Source organism: Antechinus flavipes, chromosome 3 (genome assembly GCF_016432865.1).
Source record: "Antechinus flavipes isolate AdamAnt ecotype Samford, QLD, Australia chromosome 3, AdamAnt_v2, whole genome shotgun sequence".
Classification (NCBI taxonomy): Eukaryota; Metazoa; Chordata; class Mammalia; order Dasyuromorphia; family Dasyuridae; genus Antechinus; species Antechinus flavipes.
In genome coordinates, this window is record NC_067400.1 from 2,352,954 (window position 1) to 2,376,860 (window position 23,907).

The following is a 23,907-nucleotide window of genomic DNA, read 5'->3' on the forward strand; positions in this document are numbered from 1 at the left end:
AGGGATGAGTAGTGAAACTATATTTTGCTGAGAGGAACCATAGATGAGAAACCACTATTAGTAATAATCTCATATTCTCCCAAGGCCTCAGCATCCAAATTCTTAAGGGAAATATTATCTAAGCTTCAAAACTTGGGAAATAACACCATAGTGAGAGGAAACTTCAGTATTCTTCTATCAGTTCTAGATAAGTCTAATGGAAAGATAAACAAGAGGGAAAATAGGAATGGAACAAACATCTGGATAAATGAATAAAAAGACTTAATGGTATCTTCCAAATGAGGCAGCAAAAGAATATTCCATATATTCTTTATTTCTCTGCATCATGAGGAATTTTTATACAAAATGACTGTGTAGGGTACAGAAATATTATTGATGTAAAGAAACCAGAAATAGTTATATATTCTTTACAGATCATAATGCAATAAAAATAGAACTTGGTTCAGACCACCACAGACCCAAATGGAGACTTTGAATGGGTCAAAGAACAAACAGTAGAAAACGAATAAAATGATATATGATGAACAATGTATCAGAATTTCTGAGATCCCCCTAAAGCAGTCCTCAGGTTGGTGGAGGGAGATGGCTGCTGGTGGGGCTGTGGATGGTGGTCTGGATGGTGGAAATCATATGCTATTGAAATAGAAAAAGAGAATAATGAGCTGAATATGCTTTTTTTGTTGTTGTTGTTAAAGAATAGAAAGATCATTGAAATTGAATAGACAAAAGAGATCTAGAAACAATAGAGCTGTATAACCTAGTGTTTGATTAAGTGGAAAAGACAAAGTATTCTAGGGGACAAAGTACTTAACGTGCTAAAAAGTGCTGGGAAAATGGAAAAGCATTGTAGTTAAAATTAGACTTCCCTGGGTTTCTACCATACTCCACAGTACATTCTGAGAGTACCCTTAAAATTTTAAAATTATGATGTAGTTGTAGGCACTGAATAATGTGATTTAGGGGAGCAATTCTAGGTAGGCATCAAATGTTGTGGTTCATGTGAAGAATTAACATTGACCATTTCTCTTTGGCAAAAGATATGTTTATTTAGGAGAAAGGTAAATAAAAAATACAGTAGACAACAGGAAAGCTGTTGGGAGAGCTTGTAGTTAGCAAGGAAAGGGGTTTTTAATCATTAGTGATGGAAAAGACAAATTCCCTTGTGGAACTTAAAATTAAACAGAGAAAGGGAGCACCCCGAGAGCTTGGGGCATGTCCTTATGTTGGCAGTTAAATTCTAAAAGGGATTTAGCAAAAGAGTTAGCTCTAAGAAGGAGAAAGATACCATAAGGCATAGAGAAGAAACACCACATGACATGGGGAAGGGATGAAGGGAAAGACACCATGAGGAAGAGTTCTCTGGTGGCCTGTGACCCCAGAAGGGATTCAGCAAAGATTGGCTGGGCCAAGGACAGATTTATAGGGGAAATTTAATCTTGGATATGATAGAATTTGGATTTTCTGGCTGGACACAGCAAGGTGGGGCCACATATAGGAAGGAGAGATGTCTATCTCCATAGCGCATGGGACCATGAGGCTAAACTTTCAGTTCCCTTCCTTAGGAATCAAAAATTTTTTTTTAATTTACAAAACACGTGCATGGGTAATTTTTCAACACTGACCCTTGCAAAACCTTCTATTCCAACTTTTCCTCTACTTCCCCTTGATGGCAGGTAATCCAATACATGTTAAATATGTTAAATCCAACATATATATACATATTCATACAGTTATCTTGCTGTATAAGGAAAATTGGATCTAGAAAGAAAGAGAAAAAACCTGAGAAGGAAAACAAAAATGCAAGCAAACAATAACAGAAAGAGTGGAAATGCTATGTTGTAATCCACACTCATTTCCCACAGTTCTCTCTCTGGGTGTAACTGATTCTCTTCTTTACTGAACAATTGGAACTGGGTTTGAATCATCTCATTGTTGAAGAGAGCCACATCCATCAGAGTTGATCGTTGTATAATCTTGTTATTGCTGTGTACAATGCTTAGGCATCAATTCTACCAATGATTCATTCTTTCTTTGATGTCATCAATTATGCTATTAAAACATTAGAAGAGAAACAGATCGCGTACCTTTCACAACTATAGGAAAGAGATGTGTACATATTTAGAGGTTGGGAAGGGACCCCAAAAGATTGGGGGTCACAAACCAGTGTCACGAGGTGTCTCAAAAGAATTTGCGTGCTTGAACCCATATCCAAGTCAAGGGCCAAGTTTATTATAATTGCAATGCCAATTGAAGTGGGCTAAAGTCCAGAAGATTTAGCAAGGAACCTAGGGAAAGGGAAGGTTGAAGCTCTAAGATACATAGATCTCATTGATTTAGATACAGCAGCACCTTCTGAAGTACATCCGAGAGGGGCCATGAGTGTCATGGACTTAGGAAACCAAATTGGATGGGAAGCTGGTGTTTGCCAGAATGAAGAAAAACACTGACTTCCTCGCACTCCTGAGGACAGGGAGGGACTTTGCTGCTTTGCTGTGTTCTCTGTTTACCAACTGGAGCCTGGCTTGATGTTCTTAATGGCCTACTTCCTAAGTGCCCACCAGTTGGGAAGTATTTTCAGTAAAGAAACAATGGGAGTTCTTGGGGTGTGGCCAGACCATCATTTCATAAAGCTTCTGGGGCAGTAGGAAATCCCTGGATGTTATTGAGTAGAGAAGACACTTGCATGACTAGATCTAGGTATCTTTTATCCTGACCTGGCTCTCTGATGTCCTTGTCTACTGAAGGCCCAAAACGGTATCTTCATCCACTGAGGTGTACCTTCCAGCTGAGGGAGCTGTCTCCGGTGCTGAAGACTTGAATGCCTTGCCCCACTTGGTGATATGGACGGTTGGGCTTAAAACCTTCAGGACAGTTTGAGTCAGCTGTGGGATAAAGCAGGGATGGGGGAAAGGGGAACATCCCACGCTCTCCGTGCTAGAGAATCTCGTGATGTTCAGAAAATGACAAAGTGTTTAATGGTCTCTTTTTGATTTGGACCAATAGTCACTAGGGAGTCGTCTCACACATCTTCTGTTTTTATGTATCAGGCAGGAGAAGGAAGCATATATCAAAGCAAAGTATGTGGAGAGGAAGTTCGTGGATAAGGATTCTGCCTCTTCATTACCTCCAGAGGAAGGGAAGAAAGCTCTGTGCCACGGTCGGGAGGAGAAGGGGCTCATCACCTCCAAACCGGGCCTAGAGGACCAAGTTGGAACATCAGGCAAAAGTTTAGGTGTTGATCCTTTTGGTAAGTAAATGTGTCACACAGATGGTCTTTGTTTTAATGAGCTAAGTTTATGAGTTGTTAGCTTATGGCAGGTAACCCAATTACTTCCTTTTCAGTCTTTACAGGAAATGGTAGATTTCTTTGCTAGTTGTCATTCTTCATGCCCTTTGAGGTACGGCTCTAATTCACGATCAGATGTTGGGCCCATCCCCAAAATCAAGCCGTCACCTTTAGCTAGGCTGACCAAAAGGGCATGTGGTTCATCGTCTCCCCCGAATCTAACCCCACGCCAACAACTTCTTAATTACCTGACTTCCTTTGTGCTCTAAATCTGCCCCAATAACACTCTTTCCTGCCCTTTTCCCTCCTTATTGCCTGCTCTGTGCTTTGATAACTTGCATGTACCCAGCGGTGGCTGTAAATAGCGACGAGGCCAGGCGGGAATCTCTGTTCTGTCCTGATGAGCTAGATTCACTCTTCTCCTACTTTGATACCTCTTCAAAACTACGTAGTAGTAAGTACTCCTCTCTCTGGCGGAGCCTTCTGAGTCTATGCTAGTGGTCATTGTGTGGTGGGACCATTTTTTTTTACCTGTGAACCCATTTGTCTCAGAGCATCACTCAGAACCATGTCAGAAAATCAGCATTTTGCTTATCCTGACATTTTGCTGGGATCAGACTCTTTAAAAGCTCTCGATGTATAGGCCGGTTTGAGACTCTGGTGATCCGCAGATCTGGATAAGCTAAGTGCTTAAAAATTGTGAAGTCTGGTAAATGTATCTCATTGTTTGCAAATTCATCGGTGGTGGTCGAATTCTGGATGAATTGGAGGCCCCAAGCTTGAGCATGCTGTCTGTGACACCCAATCCCTCCCTGACAGAGACTTATTTCTTGTTTACCTTTTCTTTCAAACAGTCAAAAGCAATGACAGTGGAATCCAGCAGTGTGCTGATGAGGCCCGAGAAGGTCTATCTTCAGTGGTTTCAGCTAATAGCTTATATGAGCCAGGTGGGTTTTTTCGATTACATTGTATTTAACTTGGCTTTGCCCAAACGTATGTCTGAAAATGGCACTCGCTTGTTTTTGAAAGAGTCACCGAGTAGAGCCAAGGGCCGATCGGAGGAGCTTCCCACTGGGTCAGGAAGGTCCCTGCCTTTTCTCCTTGGGGCTCCATTTGCTAGCAAGACCCCAGAGTCAGTGCTAAAGCCCCCACTAGCAGCTGGAGAATGCCGGATTTAGAGTTCTTCCTCCTTTCTTCCCTTTGCCTTGTGTCCCTTGGATACTCTTCCAGGACACGGTAGTCTTCCCGACTGGCTTTTTTTCCTCTGATGTTTACTTGGTGCCAGTATTCAAGACCTTCCGGTTGGTTTCCCAGCAGAAACTGTTGTCTCAGCAGAAGCTGGTCCTTTCCTAGTTGTCTCCTGGAGCATCTAACCATCCACTGGATGGTGACCGTGTTCCCAGGTTGTCAGCCATCGCCCGTCATTTCTGTCTGGAAGACCAGAGGCCCATTGGGGGATCTGACTAAGGCTCACCATTCCCCTAAATCCATGGGCCTTGGAGTTCGCCTCTGGGAGGCCCTTTAAGCAGTCCTGCAGGTGCAGTTGGCCCTTGCAGCCCAAGGCAAGTATTGATTGGTGTGCTCTGGTCCAAGCAGAGTTGCCTCCCAGGCCCCCGTGAGTGCTTCTGCACCACAGATCGTGGCTCACGGATATGTTTTCTTTCCAGAGGGAGAAAGACGAGATTCTTCGGTGTTTCTTGAATTTAAGCATCTTCATCCAGGACTCCAGCTGTACCGGGCTTCCTATGAAAAAAAACTTCCCGACATGGCCGAGGCGTTGGCCCACGGAGCAGACGTCAACTGGGCGAATCCTGACGAGAACAGATCCACCCCCCTCATCCAGGCCGTCTTAGGGGTAGGGAAGCCACGCGTGTGCACCGGCGGGGCGGGGGAAGGGGGGAGGGGAGAAGGAGGGAGGCGGGGCGGCTTCAGAGAGGCGACCTGGCGCATCTATCTGGGGAACAGTTCCAGGGTGACTTTTGTTGTCATGCTAGATTTAGAACCGGAGGGGACCTTGGAGGCCGGCTCCCTGATTGTGCCCAAGAAGAAGCTGAGGCAGGCAGATGTTAAGTAGATAGCCCGGGGCAGGATTTGAACCCAAGCTCTAACTCCCAAGTGGAGTGACCCAACTGCTACACCTGGTGCACCTCTGGAAGCAGCAGAGAAGTGGCTCAGGATTGAAAATGGGCATTCTGGGTTGTGTTCCTGCTTAATGGAACTTTTCTGTTGCCGAACTTCATGTGCTCACAGGTCAGGCATTCATTAGCGAAGACTTAAAGAAAGCCGTCTCCTTGACGGGGTCACTGAGGGGGAAGGGCAGGAGGGGCTGTTCCCTGGCTGCTCCTCCCCGGGGCCAGAGGCTCTGTCAGGTCTCAGGCCCTTGCCATTCATTCGGCTGCCCGTTCTTTCCTAGGGCTCCCTGGTGACCTGCGAGTTCCTCCTGCAGAATGGTGCTAACGTGAACCAAAAGGACGCCAAAGGGCAAGGCCCTCTGCACCACGCCACCGTCCTGGGGCACACGGGGTAAGAGCAGTGACTGGGGGGCCCTGGGGCTTTGGGCCCCTTCTCGGTCCCTGTGTAAACATTGAGGCCATCCAGGTAGTGAGGATTGTGTCAAGCACTGTCCTAGGGGGCCTCTACCCCTGCCTCATATTCTATGGGAGTGGAAGGAAGCTCACCACAGGGCGGAAGGCTGTAGAGGTTGGGGGGATCACCAAAGGCCTTAGGCAGAAGGGAGGGTTTGGGCCAAGTCCTGATGGTAGCCAGAGGTGGGGGGAGGGGGAGAAGGACACCAGGCCCAGGCCTGGAGAGAGAAAATGAGCAGAAGCGGTGATTGCTGGGCTCTTGTTGTCCTCCACCATGACTGCTGCGAGTGGAAGCCTCTTAGGTGTCCTGGGAGGGGCCCTGTGCCTGTATTTGTTGTCTCAGCCACATGCTTCCCCCCTCCCCGGTGAAGATTCAGGTGGTTTCCATCATGGGGGACCCTTGTCCAAAGACGGCCCAGCCTGTGAGCCCCCGGTGGCTGGCTTGGTCACATGGTCTTTTCAGGCCTCCCCACACGTGCCCGCCTTTGCCAGTTAGAAAAGGTGGCGTGAAATGCTTGGATCAGAGGATGAATTGTCATTTGTATCCCTTTACCTGCCCCTCTGGTCTTGTACCCGGGCACTCCGTCCTTCTCCATTGAGGGAGGAGAGGCTCTCTATTGAAAAGCTGCTCTTGGGGTAAACGGAGCTCTCCGCATCTATTCCTTCTGGGCTTGTGGGGCCCCTTCTCTTACACAGGCAAGTGTGCTTGTTCCTGAAGCGAGGGGCCAACCAGCACGCCAGCGACGAGGAAGGGAATGACCCGCTGAGCATTGCCGTGGAAGCCGCGAATGCCGACATTGTGACCCTGTGAGTCTGCTGGGTCACGCCGAGGGGTGGGTAGAGATGGAGGCTGCAGGAGCCGTGAGAGAGAGCCCGGGCCCCCCTCCTGCCCCTTCTCAGGGTCTGGCCTGGCAGAGGCCCCGGCTCCTGGGGGTGGGGCCTGGCCGGCTCACGGCTCTGGCATCAGCCTCTCCCAGAAGCGCTGAAGAGACAGATGGAGGGAGACCCCTGAGCCAGGCTTGGCTGTTTTTCTAGAGCAGGTTATCGAGAGGCGTACGATGGGGAAATTCACATTAAATAAGTCCTTGGTGAGATCCTCCCTCGGTCGTCATTTGATTACGGCGGATGATGATGCCAGTGAACTGGTTATTTCATTTCTTGGGCTCTGGAAAGGAGGCCTCTGCTCCTCTGACACTCCCTCAGGCCTTTTGTTAATGGATCCGTGGAGCATCTTTGTTCCGGGGATCGAGCCCTTGCCACCTCTGTCCAGCGGTCTAGGGACGCAACTTGGTCTCACTGACAGCTGGAAGCTGACTTCTGTTTCCCCCTGTTTTCCTCCCCCTTGTCTTTGGGCTCCCCAGCTTAGAGACATGAATTCCTCCACTTTTTACCTTTGCCATCTTTTGCTGGAAGCTCGGTTGTTGCTGCCGTGAAGTTCATTGAGAGGTAGAAATGGCAGATTTGTCAAGTGTGACAAAGCAGACAGAATTGAGGGATGGACAACCAGTGTCGGCCCCGTGGGCCCTGAGGGGAGAGGGTGAACGGCCTGCAGTGACGTGTAGAGCCTTTCCACCCTTTTGTCTCTTGTGGAACCCTTTGCCACCCCCTCCCTCACCTCATATTTGTCCAAGAAGCCCCCTACCGCACTCTGCACCAGACTCCAGGTCTCCCCCTTGGTACCAGGGATGCCCAGTACTCTTGCTCCGTTCCTGCCTCCTCTTCTCTGGTCCCATATTTCTTTGATGGCTTTTCTGGGATTTGGGGCTATTCACAAGGAGTTGGGGAGGTGCGCCCCTCCCCCCCCCATATGTCAGAGGAGATCAGCTGGGATCTGTAGCCATGATGGGAAAGCCTCTGGGGTAGTGGTCCCATTGAAGCCCCATGATCCTCTTCGGGCCATTTCTTGGACATGCGTTGTGTCTGCTATTTTGAACAACTGCTTATAGATCATAAGAACCCCTTCTTTTAAATTGCACATTTTTCTGAGTGGACCAAGCACATCTGGGCCGCCTCCTGGGCCTCCTTTCTTAACCTCTATAGGAATAAAGGCAGCCTCCCTTCATGTGCATTAGAGAGCCATGGGGAGGGAAGAGTGCTGAGTCCCAAGAGCCTTTCCTTTTAAGCCAGCTGGCACTGGAGGCGCTCAGAAAAAAAGCCCTTGACTGAAAACTCCAGAGATCAGTGGTCTTCCTTCTCAGCCTATCGGAACAAATATGACAAAATCATGACGTTCTTGATAGACTTTTTAAAATCTTAAAAGCAGAGGGCCGGCTGGCCATGATTTTGTGTGCTTTTAACCTCGGCTGCGGGGAGGCTGAGGCTGGCGGACAGAGGGAGCTCGGAGCTGATTAGGGGTCCCCACAAAGTCTGGCACCAGACGGTGACTCCCCAGGAAGTTGGGCCCGAGCAGGTCAGACATTCCAAGGGTGAGATTGGTCTGTGAGGAGCTGCCGCCCTTCCCGGAAGACTGGGCCCAGAGGAAGATGAAGGCCGCCGTGTGGGAGCCTTCTCTCCACAAGTTTGGCTCAGGGTGGCTGCGTGACCTTCCAAGTGGCCGGGAGGGTGTAAAGCTACCCGTGGCCGCTCTGCTTTCTCTCACTCGGTCTTGTGTGTCTTTTAACTCCAGGTTGCGTTTGGCCCGGATGAACGAAGAGATGCGGGAGTCGGAAGGCCTTTACGGACAGCCAGGTCAATATTCTCCTAATAATCACACGGAGATGCAGTATAAGAAATGCATTCAGGAGTTTATCAGTTTACAGTTAGAAGATCCCTAATTCTTAGCAGAATATGTCCTCTTGGTACAATCGTGTTTTTTAACTTGACTTGTAAGTTGTGACTTTCTTGGCTGATACGTGTACAGTATTCAGTGGTTTCCCCAGGGCTCCTTGGCAGGCCTTTAGACACCTCCCCACCTGACGGGCCCGAAGGTGGCTCCCTCCTGCCCGCCGTGGACTTTGATTCTCTGCTGTCTGTCCTTCTTCCATCCTTAACTATTCCAGTGAGTGGGCAGGGGGCCAGGCCTACTAGACACACTCACAGAGTTTTCCCTGGAGGAGCCAGGTTTTTCAGGTGGGGGAAACTGAGGGACTCCATAGTCCTGGTAACAGAGTCCTTCCTTGGCCAAAGAAATCCTAGTCTTTTTGATACATGGGGAAAGGTCAATTTGGGGAATACAAAAAGAGAAAAGTTTTTATGTCAGAAAAAAATCACTTAATTTGGGAGACCTTGAAATAAAACTGTCAAGTCCAGGCCAGAGTGGGATTCAGTAGCTAGTTTATGGACGGAAGACTATTCCAGGGGGAGGCTTAGCTGTGCTTCAGGCTCTGGAGTCTCCACAACGCCCAAGAACTGATGGAAGCTGTTTAAAATGTCATGCCCCATCTGGTTTAGTTGAACAAAACCTCGAGTTGCTGACATCGTCCGTTCTCAAGAATGAGTAGCCCCCAGAGGCATCAGCGTGCAGAACTGGGGGCGCCCCCGGCCTGTCGGCCGTCTGCACTTGCTGTTCTCCACGACGAGGGCGGTCAGCGGGGGGCCTCTCGTGCCGTTCCATCTTTTCAGTCTTAGTGATTCAGTTAAATTCTCATTCCTGTCCACCTTGGGGAGATTCTCAGGTTCAGACCTTTGTGTGACACGGGGACCCAGGAAGTTCTGGGAGGCGTTTTGGGCTCAGGAGTACCCAGAGACTTTCTCGAGCTCACAGAAGGAGGCCTCCTCCCTTTGCTGGCCTCCATCTTTCTAGTCTCAAGGTGTCTCTGGTCTTTGAGGACAAAAGGCACTCCCCTAGGTGTTAATCAGATGCTGCTCTAATGAATTTAGACTGAAAGCAAAGCCGAAGGCCGCCCTCTTCTCAGTCGGTCGGTCTAGGTGGAGGCCGAAACCTCCAGGGAATGAACAGCTCTGGCTTTGTCCTCCACCTGAGACAACGGCCCAGACTCTGCAGCTCTTGGGCTGTGGTTCTGAATGTCGCCCATCGGTCTACACTTGAATATTAAGGGGGAATTTTATATCAGATATTTAAATTATTTTATGTTTAGTGGGCCATTTTTGAGGCCTCTGTATTTAAGCACTTTAAAATCGACTGTGTGTGTGTGCGTGCGTGCGTGTGTGTGTGTGTGTGTGCGCGTGCGTGCATGTCTATACATAGATCTGTATATCAAAGCTGGCATTTACAGGATGGGCAACATTCAGGTTTTCAGAATTTCCCTGACATTCTCGACTTGCCCACCTCTGGGTCGGCTGGCCCTTTTCCTGCTGTGTTTGCTGAAAGCCGTTGCTGTGATTTTGGGGGGTGGGGAGCAGGAAGTTAGGAATTGGGGGGGCCTTCCTGGCATCCCTCCCAAAGTCTACCACTGTAGGACCCTCTCAGAGGTTTCCTTGGACCTTTCTGGGGATTCAAAGCAGAGAAAAAGTGATCATGCCGGTCTGCTCAACTGGAAATGGGAAATACTTTCTTAATAAGTGTCTGTCTTTCAAATTTTACATTTGGATAATTTTAAGAATAAGTTTCTCTCGTGATAGTGATATGGGCAGACTAAAAGTGAGCTGGGGCCCATCCTCAGGTCACCTTTCCCTCCTGGGAGGGCCAGCGCTTTCTCTCTGCTATTTGGCCTCGGGGAGGTCGCGGAGGAAGGGTCTTGGGGGCTGGCTCATCAGGTAACCTTCATTTCTCACCTCGGCCTGGCAGGTGAAGTCAGCTTTCTAATTTTGCCCGTGAGACCTTCCTTTGGGTTTGCAGGGCCAAGGCTTCCTGCTCGCTTTGAGGGGGAAGTGAAAAGGGATTCAGGTCTTGCAAAGCGAATCCCTCTGATCTCTTTCCAAAATTCTGGGAAGCCCTGCCTTGGAGGCCTTGCTCCAAGAGGAGTGGTGCCAGCTTGCTCTGGTTTGCCTAAAGAGTTGATGTATCCCAAGGGGATTCCTGCGCTCAGCCCATCTCCGGGGGACAGCCGTAGACAGGTCTGCCCCCGTCCCTGCAGTCCCTTGGGGCATCATGCCAAGGCGACCATGGATCCGTCTGTCTCTGAAGGAGAAACTTCCCCAGATGCTGACTAGCCAGTGTGGGAGCCGTGGTCAGAAATCTTGGGGAGAGTCGAGTGGAAGCTCAGGAGGGGCTGAGGATCCCGAGTGTTCAGAAACCCCCCAAAGGGAGCTCCCATTTAAAGGGAGAGAGAGATTCCAGCGGGACCTGAACCGGGGATCTTTCCCGGAAGCATTGCAGTGGGTCCTTCCGGAAGGAGTGATCCAGCAGGAGAAGAAAGCCAGCCTGGCTTTTGGATAATTAAATGCCGATTTGCTGTAAGGAGTAACGTTCAAGCCTGACTGTTACCGCCCCTTTGTGTGTGTGTCGTCATCCCGTTTCTTCCCGACACTTCATTTCTGGCCCTTCCTGTTGGAGAGAAGGTGGACGAGGGAAAATAGGGTTCTGGTGTCCGTTTCTTGTTAAAGTAGGCTTCTGTGTGTTCCGTGTGTGTGGGGGCGAGTGGGAAGCCTCGTCTTGCTTGGTCGCCTCTCGGCACTAGCACATGTGGTTGAGCGTAATCTTGCCCTGGGCAGTGGTCCTCCCCAAGGGGCCGCTTCTAGCCGGTGGGCCTGGCCGGGAGCTGGAAGCGCGTCTTCTGTCCTCGGGATGCTCCTTCCCGAATGTCTCCCGTGTGCCTTTTCCATTCCCTTTGGTGTTGAAGAGTGAAGCTTGTGCTAGAGTATTTTTGTATTAAACTGACCTGCACTTTAAACACACTTTCTGGAAGCTCCAATGCCAGACTCCGGTTTAAACAATGGGGATTCACGCTGTTTTGCACTGTTTACAATAAGTATTTTCCTGTAGCAGTTAAGAGAAACTTTGTTCAACTTCTCTTTTCTAGAATGAATTCCTCTTGGGTTGCCTCCTTCGTCTTGTTTGTTTTTATCTCCTCCAGGCTTCCCGAGACCTCCTGAAAGGCTTGGCTGGGGTGTGTGTGTCCGTGTGTGTAAGGGGGAGAGGGGCCAGCATGAGGGTGGTGTTCCTGGTGGGGAGGTGGGCTGCCCCTCTGTTCAAACACTTGAATATGGATCCTGCTGGTCCCTTCGTTACCTGGGCTCGATGTTGGCCCCCTCCGACCGTGGCAGTTCCTTCATTCTCACTTAGACGTGGCATCAGATTATTGGGGGTTCAACTCAGGAAGAATCTCAATCGTCAGTAACTCAGTCGTCAGCCGACTGACTTCCGTAGTTTGGAGATTTATTTTAGCGTGGGGATGTGTGCGGAGGGAGACTTTAAAAACTTCTCCCGTCTCTTCGATCAAACGTACGCAGTTCAGATAAGTAGGAGATGTTTGACCGCTTCCCCCCATTTGGGGGGCCGAGAAGCCCGGCCTCGTTCCTTGTCCTGCCCGCGTGGAGCTTCTCGGACAGCGGGGCTTTGCTGTGGGCCGAGGGTGGAGATGGGCAGCCGGCCGGCTCTGGAAGGGCCATGTCATTCAGACGGCCTGCTCACCTCCACTTTGGCTCCAGGGCTCAGCCCCAAGCTCCTGTATATGTTCCCCCACCCTTCCAGCTACGTCCTCTCTCTGGGGGTAGGGGGGATTAAGTGTATCTCAAAGGATGCTCTAGCCAGATGTCATTCTGAGAGACTTTGTAAGAGTGCCTTCCAAAGAAGGGAGAAGCCTGGGAAGAGGAACGTGGACCCCCCCCCCTTCCCATGCTCACTCTGGCTGCCTTTGGAGCTGGACACATCTGTCAGGGGCATGAGGAGGCCCATGGGAGGTGAGGTCCAGCCTGGGATCCCAAGGCCCATTCCCCAGGACGGCAGTCGCTTGTGCTTTTCGGGGTGCTGACTCTGAGGATCCTTTCCTTAGAAGGCTAGAGAAGGTTTCCCAAGGTTGTCCCTGCTTGCCCCTTCAACTCCTCTCTGCTCTTTGCCCTCTCTAACTCTGCCCTTTCTCCTCTGGCTGCGCTGAGGCACCTCTTCCAGGTACTGCTTTACTGTTTCCTTTTCTGTTGTTGACTTGGAACTCGTTTCTTGTCTCTAAAATTGCTTCGTGATTTTGACTCAGTAAAAGCACGAACTTCCAGTTGTACAGAGTCCTAATTAAGAGACATCAGATTTCATGTACGTTTTGCAAATGTGTCACACGTGTCTGACGAGTGTCCTCCTTTTATTTTTATGCAGGTGATGAAACTTACCAAGACATTTTCCGTGACTTTTCCCAAATGGCCTCCAATAATCCAGAAAAACTAAACCGTTTCCAACAAGATTCACAGAAATTCTGAATTTTTTTAAAGACGGGAAACAAATTAAATCTGGTCCCCTCTTCTTCACCCAGCTGCAAATGCCCATTTTCCTCCTGCTTTCATGCTGCACATTCAGGTTTTCTAGATATTGAACGAGTGACAGGAGAAGGTACATTCCTTGCCAGTTCCACGGGGAAACATTTTTGTGAATTCTTGTCTCGGTGCCTCTGCAGCCTGGGGGGGAGACCCTGTTTGGGGCCTGTTGGGGATGGGTGCAGTCCGCTTTAGGGGCTGAAGCCAGATCAGCTGGGTGAGGGACCTGTGGGTGCAGATGTAGTTCGGGGATGCTTTTCAAAGCCCTCCTTTTTTAAGGGGGGACAGCTCCCTCTTTCCGTGACTTATGCTTAACACATTCCACTAACCACGTCCACACAGCTGGTGGAGCTCGGGCCAAGGCTGGCTCTGTGGCCCGGTGGGACAAACGCCTCCTCCCCTGTGTGGTCGTCCCGGGGCCCGATCCCAGGCGTGGCTCCCGTCTTCGTGGCCCAGAGAGGAGAGGTGTTTGAGCTCCCACAGCCGCAGAACGTAGCGCTCGGGAGGCTAATTTGACGGTTCAGCTTCCCGGTCCCTTGCTCGATTTAGGGATGTAATAGAATTCTTCTCCAAAAATGACTTGAACAGTTTCCAAATTAAGCCCTAATTAAGATGTCCCTTTCAAAGTAGCTGATGGACAAGGAAGTTTTTAGAGGTTTGCTCTTCCCCAATCGAGGGCTTACCTTCCTCCCTTCTTGGCTCTGACCTCACAGGGAAGGAACCCTTTCAGCCCCACTGGCCAGGGGCCGGCCCTGCCCCGGCTCTGCCTTAGCTGTGAGACGCACGTTTTCTGTTCGCAAACCATATTGATCGTAGTTCTTTTCGTTCCAGAGCATCAGAGAAGTAGCTCTTGACTTTTTTAGCACAAGGCTCTTTTTTCATGTCTGATGTCCCAACATCATCCCGTCCGCTCTCGACGCTTCCTCTGTGATTGTAGCCACCCTTTGTGTTTAATTGTCCATTTCCCATGAATCATGTCACTAAGGAATAAAATTGGAATGCTGACACGGTCTCCAAGGAGAGCTTTGGAAAGTTGACTTCATTTTTGCATAAGTGGAGAAATGTTATGTTGTTTGAGGAGCTCATGATTTCCAACACTGGGTTTTTAAATAAGGCATAATTAAGTTGTCAAGTGATTTAATGTCAAATCGAGTAGTTTGATGAAGTAAAACCATGTTAGAGACAAACTTGAGTAATCTCATTTGTTTAAATTCTATAAATTATTCCAGCTGACCTAGTGATCAGGAAACACTGACGTCTTGGACAAACGTGAGACGTCTTTTTAAAAGTAGAATTGAAGTTCTGTTGCTTCCCTGCAAGATGGCTAAGATAAAATGGGAACTTGAAAGCATGTTTTTATATTGCCTTTAGAATTACTTCCTTAAAAAAAAACCCACCTTCTCAGTAAAAACCTTGATTGCAACCTAGAGCTCTGAAGCAAAAGAAAGTAATAATTTGCATAAATAAATGCAAGGGCCCAAACCAGAGCTCTCTTTAAAAATCATTTTAAAGGAGGCTCTGATTTCTCCCCAGTGCTCCAGCCCTGCCCCATCTGTGGACCTGCAGAGCCAGGCCCCGTTCCCACCCTAAGGCTCCTAAGCCTCTGCTGCTCTGGCCCCTCGGTGCTAAGTAGCTTCCTCTGGTGCTGGGAGCCCCTCACCTCTCGCTCCCCTGCAGGCAGCTGCTTCTGGCTGCCCTCGCTTGGTTACACGCTTAGAATCAATGGGAAGCGCTGACTGCAGCCGCTGCTTTCTAACATCTTCAGTGCAGGCCTTCTTTGGGGACGAAGTTTTGGCAACAAGCTGCCACCTTGCCGCTGCTTGACCTCTTGGGGTGGCCGGGAGGGTGCCTCGGTGGCAACGTTGGGGAGCTCCCGGAGAGAGAATGACGTTCTGGGCTCGGCTTCCGGACACACAGTAGGCCGGCTCCTTTCCGAGCTGTGGCCCGTTTCCAGCCAGCCGTGGTACAAACCCTATGCCATAATGGCTTTTTACTGTATGTAATACACCTGAATCTTACTAAATGGTGACATCGAGTGGGTCAGGGGACAGATGCCTGCTCGGCCTTGGGGGGCGGGCACATGGGGACCATCCAACTCCCTGTTGGTGCTGCTGCTTGTAACTCCATCACGGCGCAGATTGTCTGGCTCATTAGCATTTTAGAAATCTGAACGTGTGAGAAAAGAGCCTTGAATCTGAACAGAACACAGAAGATGAAATTAATTTTGAGAGCTCTAATTGGTTTAGGTTATCCGCTGGTTCAGTATTTTTAATGCCTTCATTGCAGCAACAGGTATACGCTAATGAACGCTAGCTTTTCTTTTTTTTTTTAATTACTCTCGGTACAATGCTTCAAAATTCAGGTATTTCTGAGTCCACTGCATTACAGTGTGTGACTAACCGGTCTCGGGCTTCCTTTGGTCTCAGTATCTTCTGTGCTTTCGGAAGGTTGTACATACGTGCTGAGATGAGCTTCTCATGAGTGAATTTTAAAGTTTTCTTTTGTTTCATTACCTAAACACTTTAATGATCTGTAATATGTTAAGCAGTATTGTAAAAGGTAATCCTACACATGTAGCAACGTTTTTTACTTTTTTTGTAAAAGGACATGATTATAATAAACCAAAAACGATTGCCACTATTTATGTTTTCATTTATAACAGAATGTAATCCCTGTTTTGAAGAGCAGCATTGTTCCCAAATGGCTGCACTCATTAATATCTTTAAAGTTTCGTGATCATTCCTTTTTCCAATATGGATATCGACTCCAAAAATGGCCACGTGCCCGAGGCTCCGCGCCTTGGAAACAGGCTGGAAAGATGTGTCACTGTGCCCGGCACCCCTTCACCAGGAGAAAATGGAGGCAGGAGCCCAGTCTCCTCTCCCAGGAAGCTTGCGCTACTTTGATCTGAAATGGTTTCATCTCCTGGTGGCCCGCGGCCCTCGGTGTTACCGCGTGACGGGCGGGGAAGGATCACCTCTGGGGGCAGTCTGGGCTTTTTAGAAATGTGAAGATTTTAACATTTTCACCACATCAGAATTAACCTGTTGATGTATTTTAAATTGAATTTCGATGAATCAGTTATACAATCGATTTTATTTTTCTTAGACTGTCTTTTCTGTTTACATAAATTTGCTGTTTTCAGGTATATAGTGAGTAGTTTTTCTAATTGCAAAAAACGAATTTTTTGTGTTGCCTGTATCTTTCTAGCTTCCTACCATATTATGTTCCATCTAATCCTATTTTTTCCCCAAAAGAAATAGAACTTAGTCAAGCCACGTGCTTGTAGGAAAGGCGGCCACCGGTGAGGAGCTTCCCAGAGCTCTGAGGGCCGGAGCAGCCGGCCCTCCCTTGGAGCTTCCGGGCCCACTCCTCACTCCAGGGGCCTTCATCAGTCTGTAGTTGGGTGTGTCAGACTAGGCGGTTATTTGTTCTCATTGTAAATGCGATTGTAAACGTACATGCTTGTTACTCTACAATGTACATGATGTAAGAAGTGTAAATAGTGTACTGGAATAAAGACTTTGTATGCTGAACTACTCACGCATCGGTCAGTTAAAAACCCTCCGCATCCAGGCCTTGCTTGGGAATGCAAGGGCGGCCGCCGTGCAATGGCCAAGGATTTATCAAGTCCCCCGTGTGCCAGGCTCTGTGCTGGGCGCCGGGCACAAGTACAAGGGTGAAATGCCCAAGAAAAGTCCCGGCCAGGAGCCTCCCGGCCCCACGCGAGGGTTTGTCCCTGAGGCCCGGGAAGCCCCTGGCAGTGGCGGACTTCTGGGGGCTGCGGTGAGGGCCAGTTGGTAAGGCGTCCTTTCTGGACCCTGCATGCCGCGGCCTCCAGTTCTGGCCCCGGGCCCTCTCCTGCACCCCTTTGTTCCGGTCTTTGGCTGCACCCCCGGAGTCAGGGGTCATCCCTGGGCTGCTGAGGCACATCCCCAGCTGGAGGTCCAGGCCGAGCTCCTTCTCTTCCTGTGCCCGCCTCCCCCATCTTCCCTTCTCCCAGGGAGGGAGCCGGAGGGTCGGGGAGGACAGTAAGCAGGGGGTGGGGTGTGGGGGTGTGGCTGTCATTAGGGGAATGAAGTTCTGTTAGGAGCCCGTTTCAGAAGTCTCCTTGGGAAGGGGGGCGCTGAAGTCGGGAGTCAAGAGCCTGGGGCCCTTCGGCCTCTAAGTGGGGGACTTGCCCTCCCCTCCAGCTGGGCCTCAGTTTCCACTTCTGTGAGAAGGCACGTTGGATGGGAAGGACTCTCAATGCGGATCAATCGTGGGTCCCACAATTCCTCCCCGCTCCAGCTCCAGGCCCTCGCCCTCCTCCCCTTCTCCCGGACCCCTAAGGATGAGTTCGGCCCCTGGTCTGAGGGAGGGGATCTGGGATCCTTCAGCCAGAGGTCATTCTGGGTTCTAGATCGCTGAGCCTCGGTGCTCCTTTCCCTCCTCCCCCCTCCCCTTCCTCTGCATCCCTCTGCCCCGGCCAGGAAGAGCTCAGTTTTAGGGAGGGAGGGGCTCTTCCAAGTCCAGTTCTTGGATCCTAAATCGTCCCCCCTCGCCTCCCCTCTCCCCCCCATCTCAGTCCCTTCCCTCCCAGCTCAGTCCCAGGCGGGGGTGGGAGGAGGGGCGGCTTTCCCAGCTCTAGATCTCCCGCCCTTCGCGGGACGGATGAACTCAGATCCGGGTGGGGGAGAAGGGAGCTCCCAGGGCTGAGATCCGGGATGCCCCTCCCCCGTGTCAGGGTGCGCTCAGTCCCGGTGGGGGAGGGGAAGGGGCGCTCTCCCAGCTCGAGATCCCGGGGGCCTCTTCCTCCCACTGCTTTCTAGCTCCTCCCCCCGCCCCAGCAGAATGAGCTCAGCCGCAGGTGGGGGGAGGGGAGGAAAGGGGGCGCTTTCCGAGCCCTAAAGGTTTGTGATCAGGGTCCCCCTCCCTCCCGCCCCATCCTGGCGCCCTCCGGGGCAGCCCGAGAGGTCTGAGAGGCGGGGTCCCGCTTCCTCTCGCCCCTCCCTAGCCCCGCCCCGGCCCCGCCCCCGGGCCAGGATGAGCTCACTGGCCTGGCCCCGCCCCGGGTGGGCAGGGCGAGTTCTGGGCGGCCTGCTCGGCCCGCAGGCTGCGGGCGCTGGGGCCCCCAAGGCCCGGAACTGCCGCGGGTGCCCCCCCTCCACCTTTCACTGCCCCATCCGGATCCCGCGACCCTCCCCCGGCGGCCTCTTGCGCTCCCGCGGCGCCAGCGGGGCCAGATCGGGCCGAGGGGGCCGGCATGGCCGGCGGCGGGGCCGGGGGCGGCCCGGCGGGCGCGGAGGGGAAGGGGCGCCGCGGGGCCCCGTGTGCCCTGGGCCGCCTGGGCTCGCTGCGCTCCCACCAGTGCGCGCTGCTGCTCGCGGGGCTGCTCGCCGTGTGCGCCTTCTATTACGTGGGCTCGGGCCGCGAGACCTTCTCCAGCGCCACGCGGAGGCTGAAGGAGAGCCGGGCAGGGGCCCCGGGCGGCCCCGGGCCGGCCCCCGCCTCCGACGCCCCCTTGGCGCCCGAGCCCAAGGCCAAGCCGGCCGACGGCGGCCCCGCGGGGGCCGGCCAGCTGGACTACCACGTGCTGATGATGTTCACCAAGGCCGACCGCAGCCCCGCGCTGCAGGCCAAGGGACGCACGGCCCTGCGCTCGCTGCTGCGCCTGGCCAAGCTGGACGGGCAGGAAGTGCTCAACGTGCACTTCGTCAGCGAGGCGGCCAGCAAGGAGATCGCCAAGGAGCTGCTCCGGGAGCTGCTGCCCGGGGTGCCCTTCAAGTACAAGGTGAGCGCGGGCGGGCGCGGGGGGGCGCGGGGGGGGCGCGGGCGGGCGCGGGCGGGCGCGGGCGGGCGGGGGGGGACACGGGGGGGCGCGGGCGGGCGCGGGCGGGCGCGGGTGGGCGCGGGTGGGCGCGGGCTCAGCCCGGACCCTGCCCGCCGTCTCCCTGCGCCCCCGCCCCCTGCGGGCCGAGCCTGGCAGTGGGGGGCTGGGGGGAGTGGAAGGGTCCAGCCCACCTTGGCCTGAGGGTCACAGGCTGTCCCGCCGGCCCCCAGACTCTCCCAACCCAGCCCGAATCGCCAGTGTCGTGGTCGCCCCAGTGGTCTGGGGGTCGGGATCGCCCCTTGGGCCCGGGCCGGGCGCTCTGTCCAGGCTGCCGGGGGTTTCTGAAAAGGGGCATCTTCTCCCGGAAGGTCACTTCTATCTCCTGAAGAGTCGGTGCGATGGCTCGCCTGCCATCCGCAGGGGTCCGTGGGACGGGGACCTCTGTGACCATGGAGTCGCTCTAGAGCTTGAACAAGAAGTCCCTCCTCTCCTCAGCCCGCGGGGAGGGGGAAATGGGGGGGGGGTAGCGGCTGCAGCTCACTGGCCCCTTCTCTCAGTCCGCGGGCTCAGATCTCTCTCCCCACTGCCATCCCCTCTCCCAGCCTTCCCCGTACCAGGCTTTCTCCCCCTGGATAGGAAAGAGCCTTTCCTTTGGGCTCCTGGCCCCAGCCTCTCCCCCCCTCCCCATCCTCTCCCCTCCTCCCCAGCCTCCCCCCCTCCAGCCTCTCCCCTCCTCCCCGGCTGTCCAGGAGTTTGCCTTGGTTTCCGCTGCTCAGAAATCTGCCTCCTTGGTGCCCAGTCCGCGGTGCCCCCCCCCCCCCCATTTCATTTATAGGCAGCCAAATGGCCGTTGCTGCCTCCGCTGGCCTTTAGGCCCCCGAGGACCAGAGCCAGGGAACCGCCAGAGGGAGCCGGGAGGAGGCTGGATTCCTCCGCACCCGGGCCCCTTCCCCCCCTGCCGCTGATGTGGCCGGGGAGCCCCCTGAGGGCAGGACTGTGTTTCCTGGGGTGCCGAGGAGGAATCGCAGCCTCTCAGACCCACCAGGGCCCGGCTTCCATGGGCACAGCCTCGGGCTCTTGGAGGGAACGTCCTTCCCGGATTTCTTGAGCTTCTGGGGCCCTCAGGTTCTGTCCTGGGGGGCCGTGAGCAAGGAGCCGGCCTCCCCCCTCCCCCCCTTCAGAGTTCTGGCCCACCCCTGTTTGCCCAGAACTGGCTCCCATTCTGCCTTTCACAAACACACTGGCTTTTTGTGATTGGGACCTGAACTCCCACAAGCCCTTAGGGGAGATTGTAGGGACAACAAAGCAGCTAAAGGGAGCTTCCTGGGGATTAGTCAGTCAGTAAGCATTTATTAAGGACCTACTGTGTACCTGCTAAGTCAATTGGATATAAAGAAAGCCCCCCCCCCAAAAAAAAAAGCCCCACCAATAACCAAACCAACCCATGTGTCCGTGTTCTGGAGATGCCCACAGTCTAATGGAGCGGCCCAGAATCCCAGAGAGAGAAGGGACCTGGAAGCCATCACACACAGCTTGTGTGACCCATAATCCTCCACAAATGACCCCTTGGGACCTCCTCCTCGGAAGCTGCTCGAGCCGGGAGGTCTGATTGGTAGGAAGATGTTCCTGACTTCCAGACGGGCTCTTATTTGTTGGACCTTAAGGTGTTACACCAATGGCAGCTGTTACTAGTGAGCATCACTTTACTCCTCAGCCCCTTGACTTCTGCCCTCTGGGCCAAACAGGATCTTAATCAAACCCTCCCTAACCGGACAGTCCCCAGCACAGGAATGACAGCGATAATGGTAAAAGCTGCCGGAGATACACGCCCGCCGGGTGCCAGGAACCGACTGAGCACCGAGACCTTCCGCTTTTGGTTCCTGCCCAAGCCAGGCAGGGGCTGTTATTACCCCCATTTTGCAGAAGGAAATGGAGCTGGAGACATCTTGCTCAGGGTCACACAGCTAGGCAGCGCCTAGGGTCAGATTTGAATGCAGCTCTTGCCCAGCGCTCTGTCCTGCAGCTCTTGCCCAGCACTCTGTCCAGCAGCTCTTGCCCAGCGCTCTGTCCAGCAGCTCTTGTCCAGCGCTCTGTCCAGCAGCTCTTGTCCAGCGCTCTGTCCAGCAGCTCTTGTCCAGCGCTCTGTCCAGCAGCTCTTGTCCAGCGCTCTGTCCAGCAGCTCTTGCCCAGCACTCTGTCCTGCAGCTCTTGCCCAGCGCTCTGTCCTGCAGCTCTTGCCCAGCACTCTCTCCAGCAGCTCTTGCCCAGCACTCTCTCCAGCAGCTCTTGCCCAGCGCTCTGTCCTGCAGCTCTTGCCCAGCGCTCTGTCCTGCAGCTCTTGCCCAGCGCTCTGTCCTGCAGCTCTTGCCCAGCGCTCTCTCCAGCAGCTCTTGCCCAGCGCTCTCTCCAGCAGCTCTTGCCCAGCGCTCTCTCCAGCAGCTCTTGCCCAGCGCTCTGTCCTGCAGCTCTTGCCCAGCACTCTGTCCTGCAGCTCTTGCCCAGCGCTCTGTCCTGCAGCTCTTGCCCAGCACTCTCTCCAGCAGCTCTTGCCCAGCGCTCTGTCTGCAGCTCTTGCCAGCGCTCTGTCCAGCAGCTCTTGTCCAGCGCTCTGTCCAGCAGCTCTTGTCCAGCGCTCTGTCCAGCAGCTCTTGTCCAGCGCTCTGTCCAGCAGCTCTTGTCCAGCGCTCTGTCCAGCAGCTCTTGTCCAGCGCTCTGTCTGCAGCTCTTGCCCAGCTCTCTCTCCAGCAGCTCTTGCCCAGCTCTCTCTCCAGCAGCTCTTGCCCAGCGCTCTGTCCTGCAGCTCTTGCCCAGCGCTCTGTCCTGCAGCTCTTGCCCAGCACTCTCTCCAGCAGCTCTTGCCCAGCTCTCTCTCCAGCAGCTCTTGCCCAGCGCTCTCTCCAGCAGCTCTTGCCCAGCTCTCTCTCCAGCAGCTCTTGCCCAGCACTCTCTCCAGCAGCTCTTGCCCAGCACTCTCTCCAGCAGCTCTTGCCCAGCGCTCTGTCCTGCAGCTCTTGCCCAGCGCTCTGTCCTGCAGCTCTTGCCCAGCGCTCTGTCCTGCAGCTCTTGCCCAGCGCTCTGTCCTGCAGCTCTTGCCCAGCACTCTCTCCAGCAGCTCTTGCCCAGCTCTCTCTCCAGCAGCTCTTGCCCAGCTCTCTCTCCAGCAGCTCTTGCCCAGCGCTCTGTCCTGCAGCTCTTGCCCAGCGCTCTGTCCTGCAGCTCTTGCCCAGCACTCTCCAGCAGCTCTTGCCCAGCGCTCTCTCCAGCAGCTCTTGCCCAGCGCTCTGTCCTGCAGCTCTTGCCCAGCGCTCTGTCCTGCAGCTCTTGCCCAGCGCTCTGTCCAGCAGCTCTTGCCCAGCTCTCTCCAGCAGCTCTTGCCCAGCTCTCTCTCCAGCAGCTCTTGCCCAGCGCTCTGTCCTGCAGCTCTTGCCCAGTGCTCTGTCCAGCAGCTCTTGCCCAGCTCTCTCTCCTGCAGCTCTTGCCCAGCGCTCTGTCCTGCAGCTCTTGCCCAGCGCTCTGTCCTCCAGCTCTTGCCCAGCGCTCTGTCCAGCAGCTCTTGCCCAGCGCTCTGTCCAGCAGCTCTTGCCCAGCGCTCTCTCCAGCAGCTCTTGCCCCGCGCTCTGTCCAGCAGCTCTTGCCCAGCGCTCTGTCCAGCAGCTCTTGCCCAGCGCTCTCTCCAGCAGCTCTTGCCCAGCGCTCTGTCCTGCAGCTCTTGCCCAGCGCTCTCTCCTGCAGCTCTTGCCCAGCGCTCTGTCCAGCAGCTCTTGCCCAGCTCTCTCTCCAGCAGCTCTTGCCCAGCTCTCTCTCCAGCAGCTCTTGCCCAGCGCTCTGTCCTGCAGCTCTTGCCCAGTGCTCTGTCCAGCAGCTCTTGCCCAGCTCTCTCTCCTGCAGCTCTTGCCCAGCGCTCTGTCCTGCAGCTCTTGCCCAGCGCTCTGTCCTCCAGCTCTTGCCCAGCGCTCTGTCCAGCAGCTCTTGCCCAGCGCTCTGTCCAGCAGCTCTTGCCCAGCGCTCTCTCCAGCAGCTCTTGCCCCGCGCTCTGTCCAGCAGCTCTTGCCCAGCGCTCTGTCCTGCAGCTCTTGCCCAGCGCTCTGTCCAGCAGCTCTTGCCCAGCTCTCTCTCCAGCAGCTCTTGCCCAGCTCTCTCTCCAGCAGCTCTTGCCCAGCTCTCTCTCCAGCAGCTCTTGCCCAGCGCTCTGTCCTGCAGCTCTTGCCCAGTGCTCTGTCCAGCAGCTCTTGCCCAGCTCTCTCTCCAGCAGCTCTTGCCCAGCGCTCTGTCCTGCAGCTCTTGCCCAGCGCTCTGTCCTCCAGCTCTTGCCCAGCGCTCTGTCCAGCAGCTCTTGCCCAGCGCTCTGTCCAGCAGCTCTTGCCCAGCGCTCTGTCCAGCAGCTCTTGCCCAGCGCTCTGTCCAGCAGCTCTTGCCCAGCGCTCTCTCCAGCAGCTCTTGCCCAGCGCTCTGTCCTGCAGCTCTTGCCCAGCGCTCTGTCCTGCAGCTCTTGCCCAGCGCTCTGTCCTGCAGCTCTTGCCCAGCGCTCTCTCCAGCAGCTCTTGCCCAGCGCTCTCTCCAGCAGCTCTTGCCCAGCGCTCTGTCCTGCAGCTCTTGCCCAGTGCTCTGTCCAGCAGCTCTTGCCCAGCTCTCTCTCCTGCAGCTCTTGCCCAGCGCTCTGTCCTGCAGCTCTTGCCCAGCGCTCTGTCCTCCAGCTCTTGCCCAGCGCTCTGTCCAGCAGCTCTTGCCCAGCGCTCTGTCCAGCAGCTCTTGCCCAGCGCTCTGTCCTGCAGCTCTTGCCCAGTGCTCTCTCCAGCAGCTCTTGCCCAGCGCTCTGTCCTGCAGCTCTTGCCCAGCGCTCTGTCCTGCAGCTCTTGCCCAGCGCTCTGTCCAGCAGCTCTTGCCCAGCGCTCTCTCCAGCAGACCGCTGGGTCCCCGGGGAT

At 53.9% G+C, this 23,907-nt stretch overlaps 2 protein-coding genes across 7 annotated transcripts in view; both read left to right on the forward strand.

Moving 5' to 3' along the window:
- ACAP2 (ArfGAP with coiled-coil, ankyrin repeat and PH domains 2) overlaps positions 1–16,712 on the forward strand; it is a 103,263-nt gene extending 86,551 nt beyond the window's left edge. For 4 of the 6 annotated variants that reach the window (XM_051991590.1, XM_051991592.1, XM_051991591.1 and 1 more), the window contains 8 exons: positions 3,048–3,247; positions 3,636–3,740; positions 4,141–4,233; positions 4,954–5,141; positions 5,700–5,809; positions 6,568–6,678; positions 8,498–8,559; positions 13,019–16,712. In XM_051991590.1, coding sequence (XP_051847550.1) covers positions 3,048–3,247; positions 3,636–3,740; positions 4,141–4,233; positions 4,954–5,141; positions 5,700–5,809; positions 6,568–6,678; positions 8,498–8,559; positions 13,019–13,119 — 970 coding nt within the window. In that variant the 3' untranslated portion in view covers positions 13,120–16,712. The remainder of the gene's footprint in view (positions 1–3,047; positions 3,248–3,635; positions 3,741–4,140; positions 4,234–4,953; positions 5,142–5,699; positions 5,810–6,567; positions 6,679–8,497; positions 8,560–13,018) is intronic. The other 2 variants (XM_051991594.1, XM_051991595.1) reach the window with 2 other exon arrangements.
- A 1,706-nt stretch (positions 16,713–18,418) lies between these two features.
- XXYLT1 (xyloside xylosyltransferase 1) overlaps positions 18,419–23,907 on the forward strand; it is a 44,376-nt gene continuing 38,887 nt past the window's right edge. The window contains exon 1 of the mRNA XM_051985509.1: positions 18,419–18,946. Coding sequence (XP_051841469.1) covers positions 18,419–18,946 — 528 coding nt within the window. The remainder of the gene's footprint in view (positions 18,947–23,907) is intronic.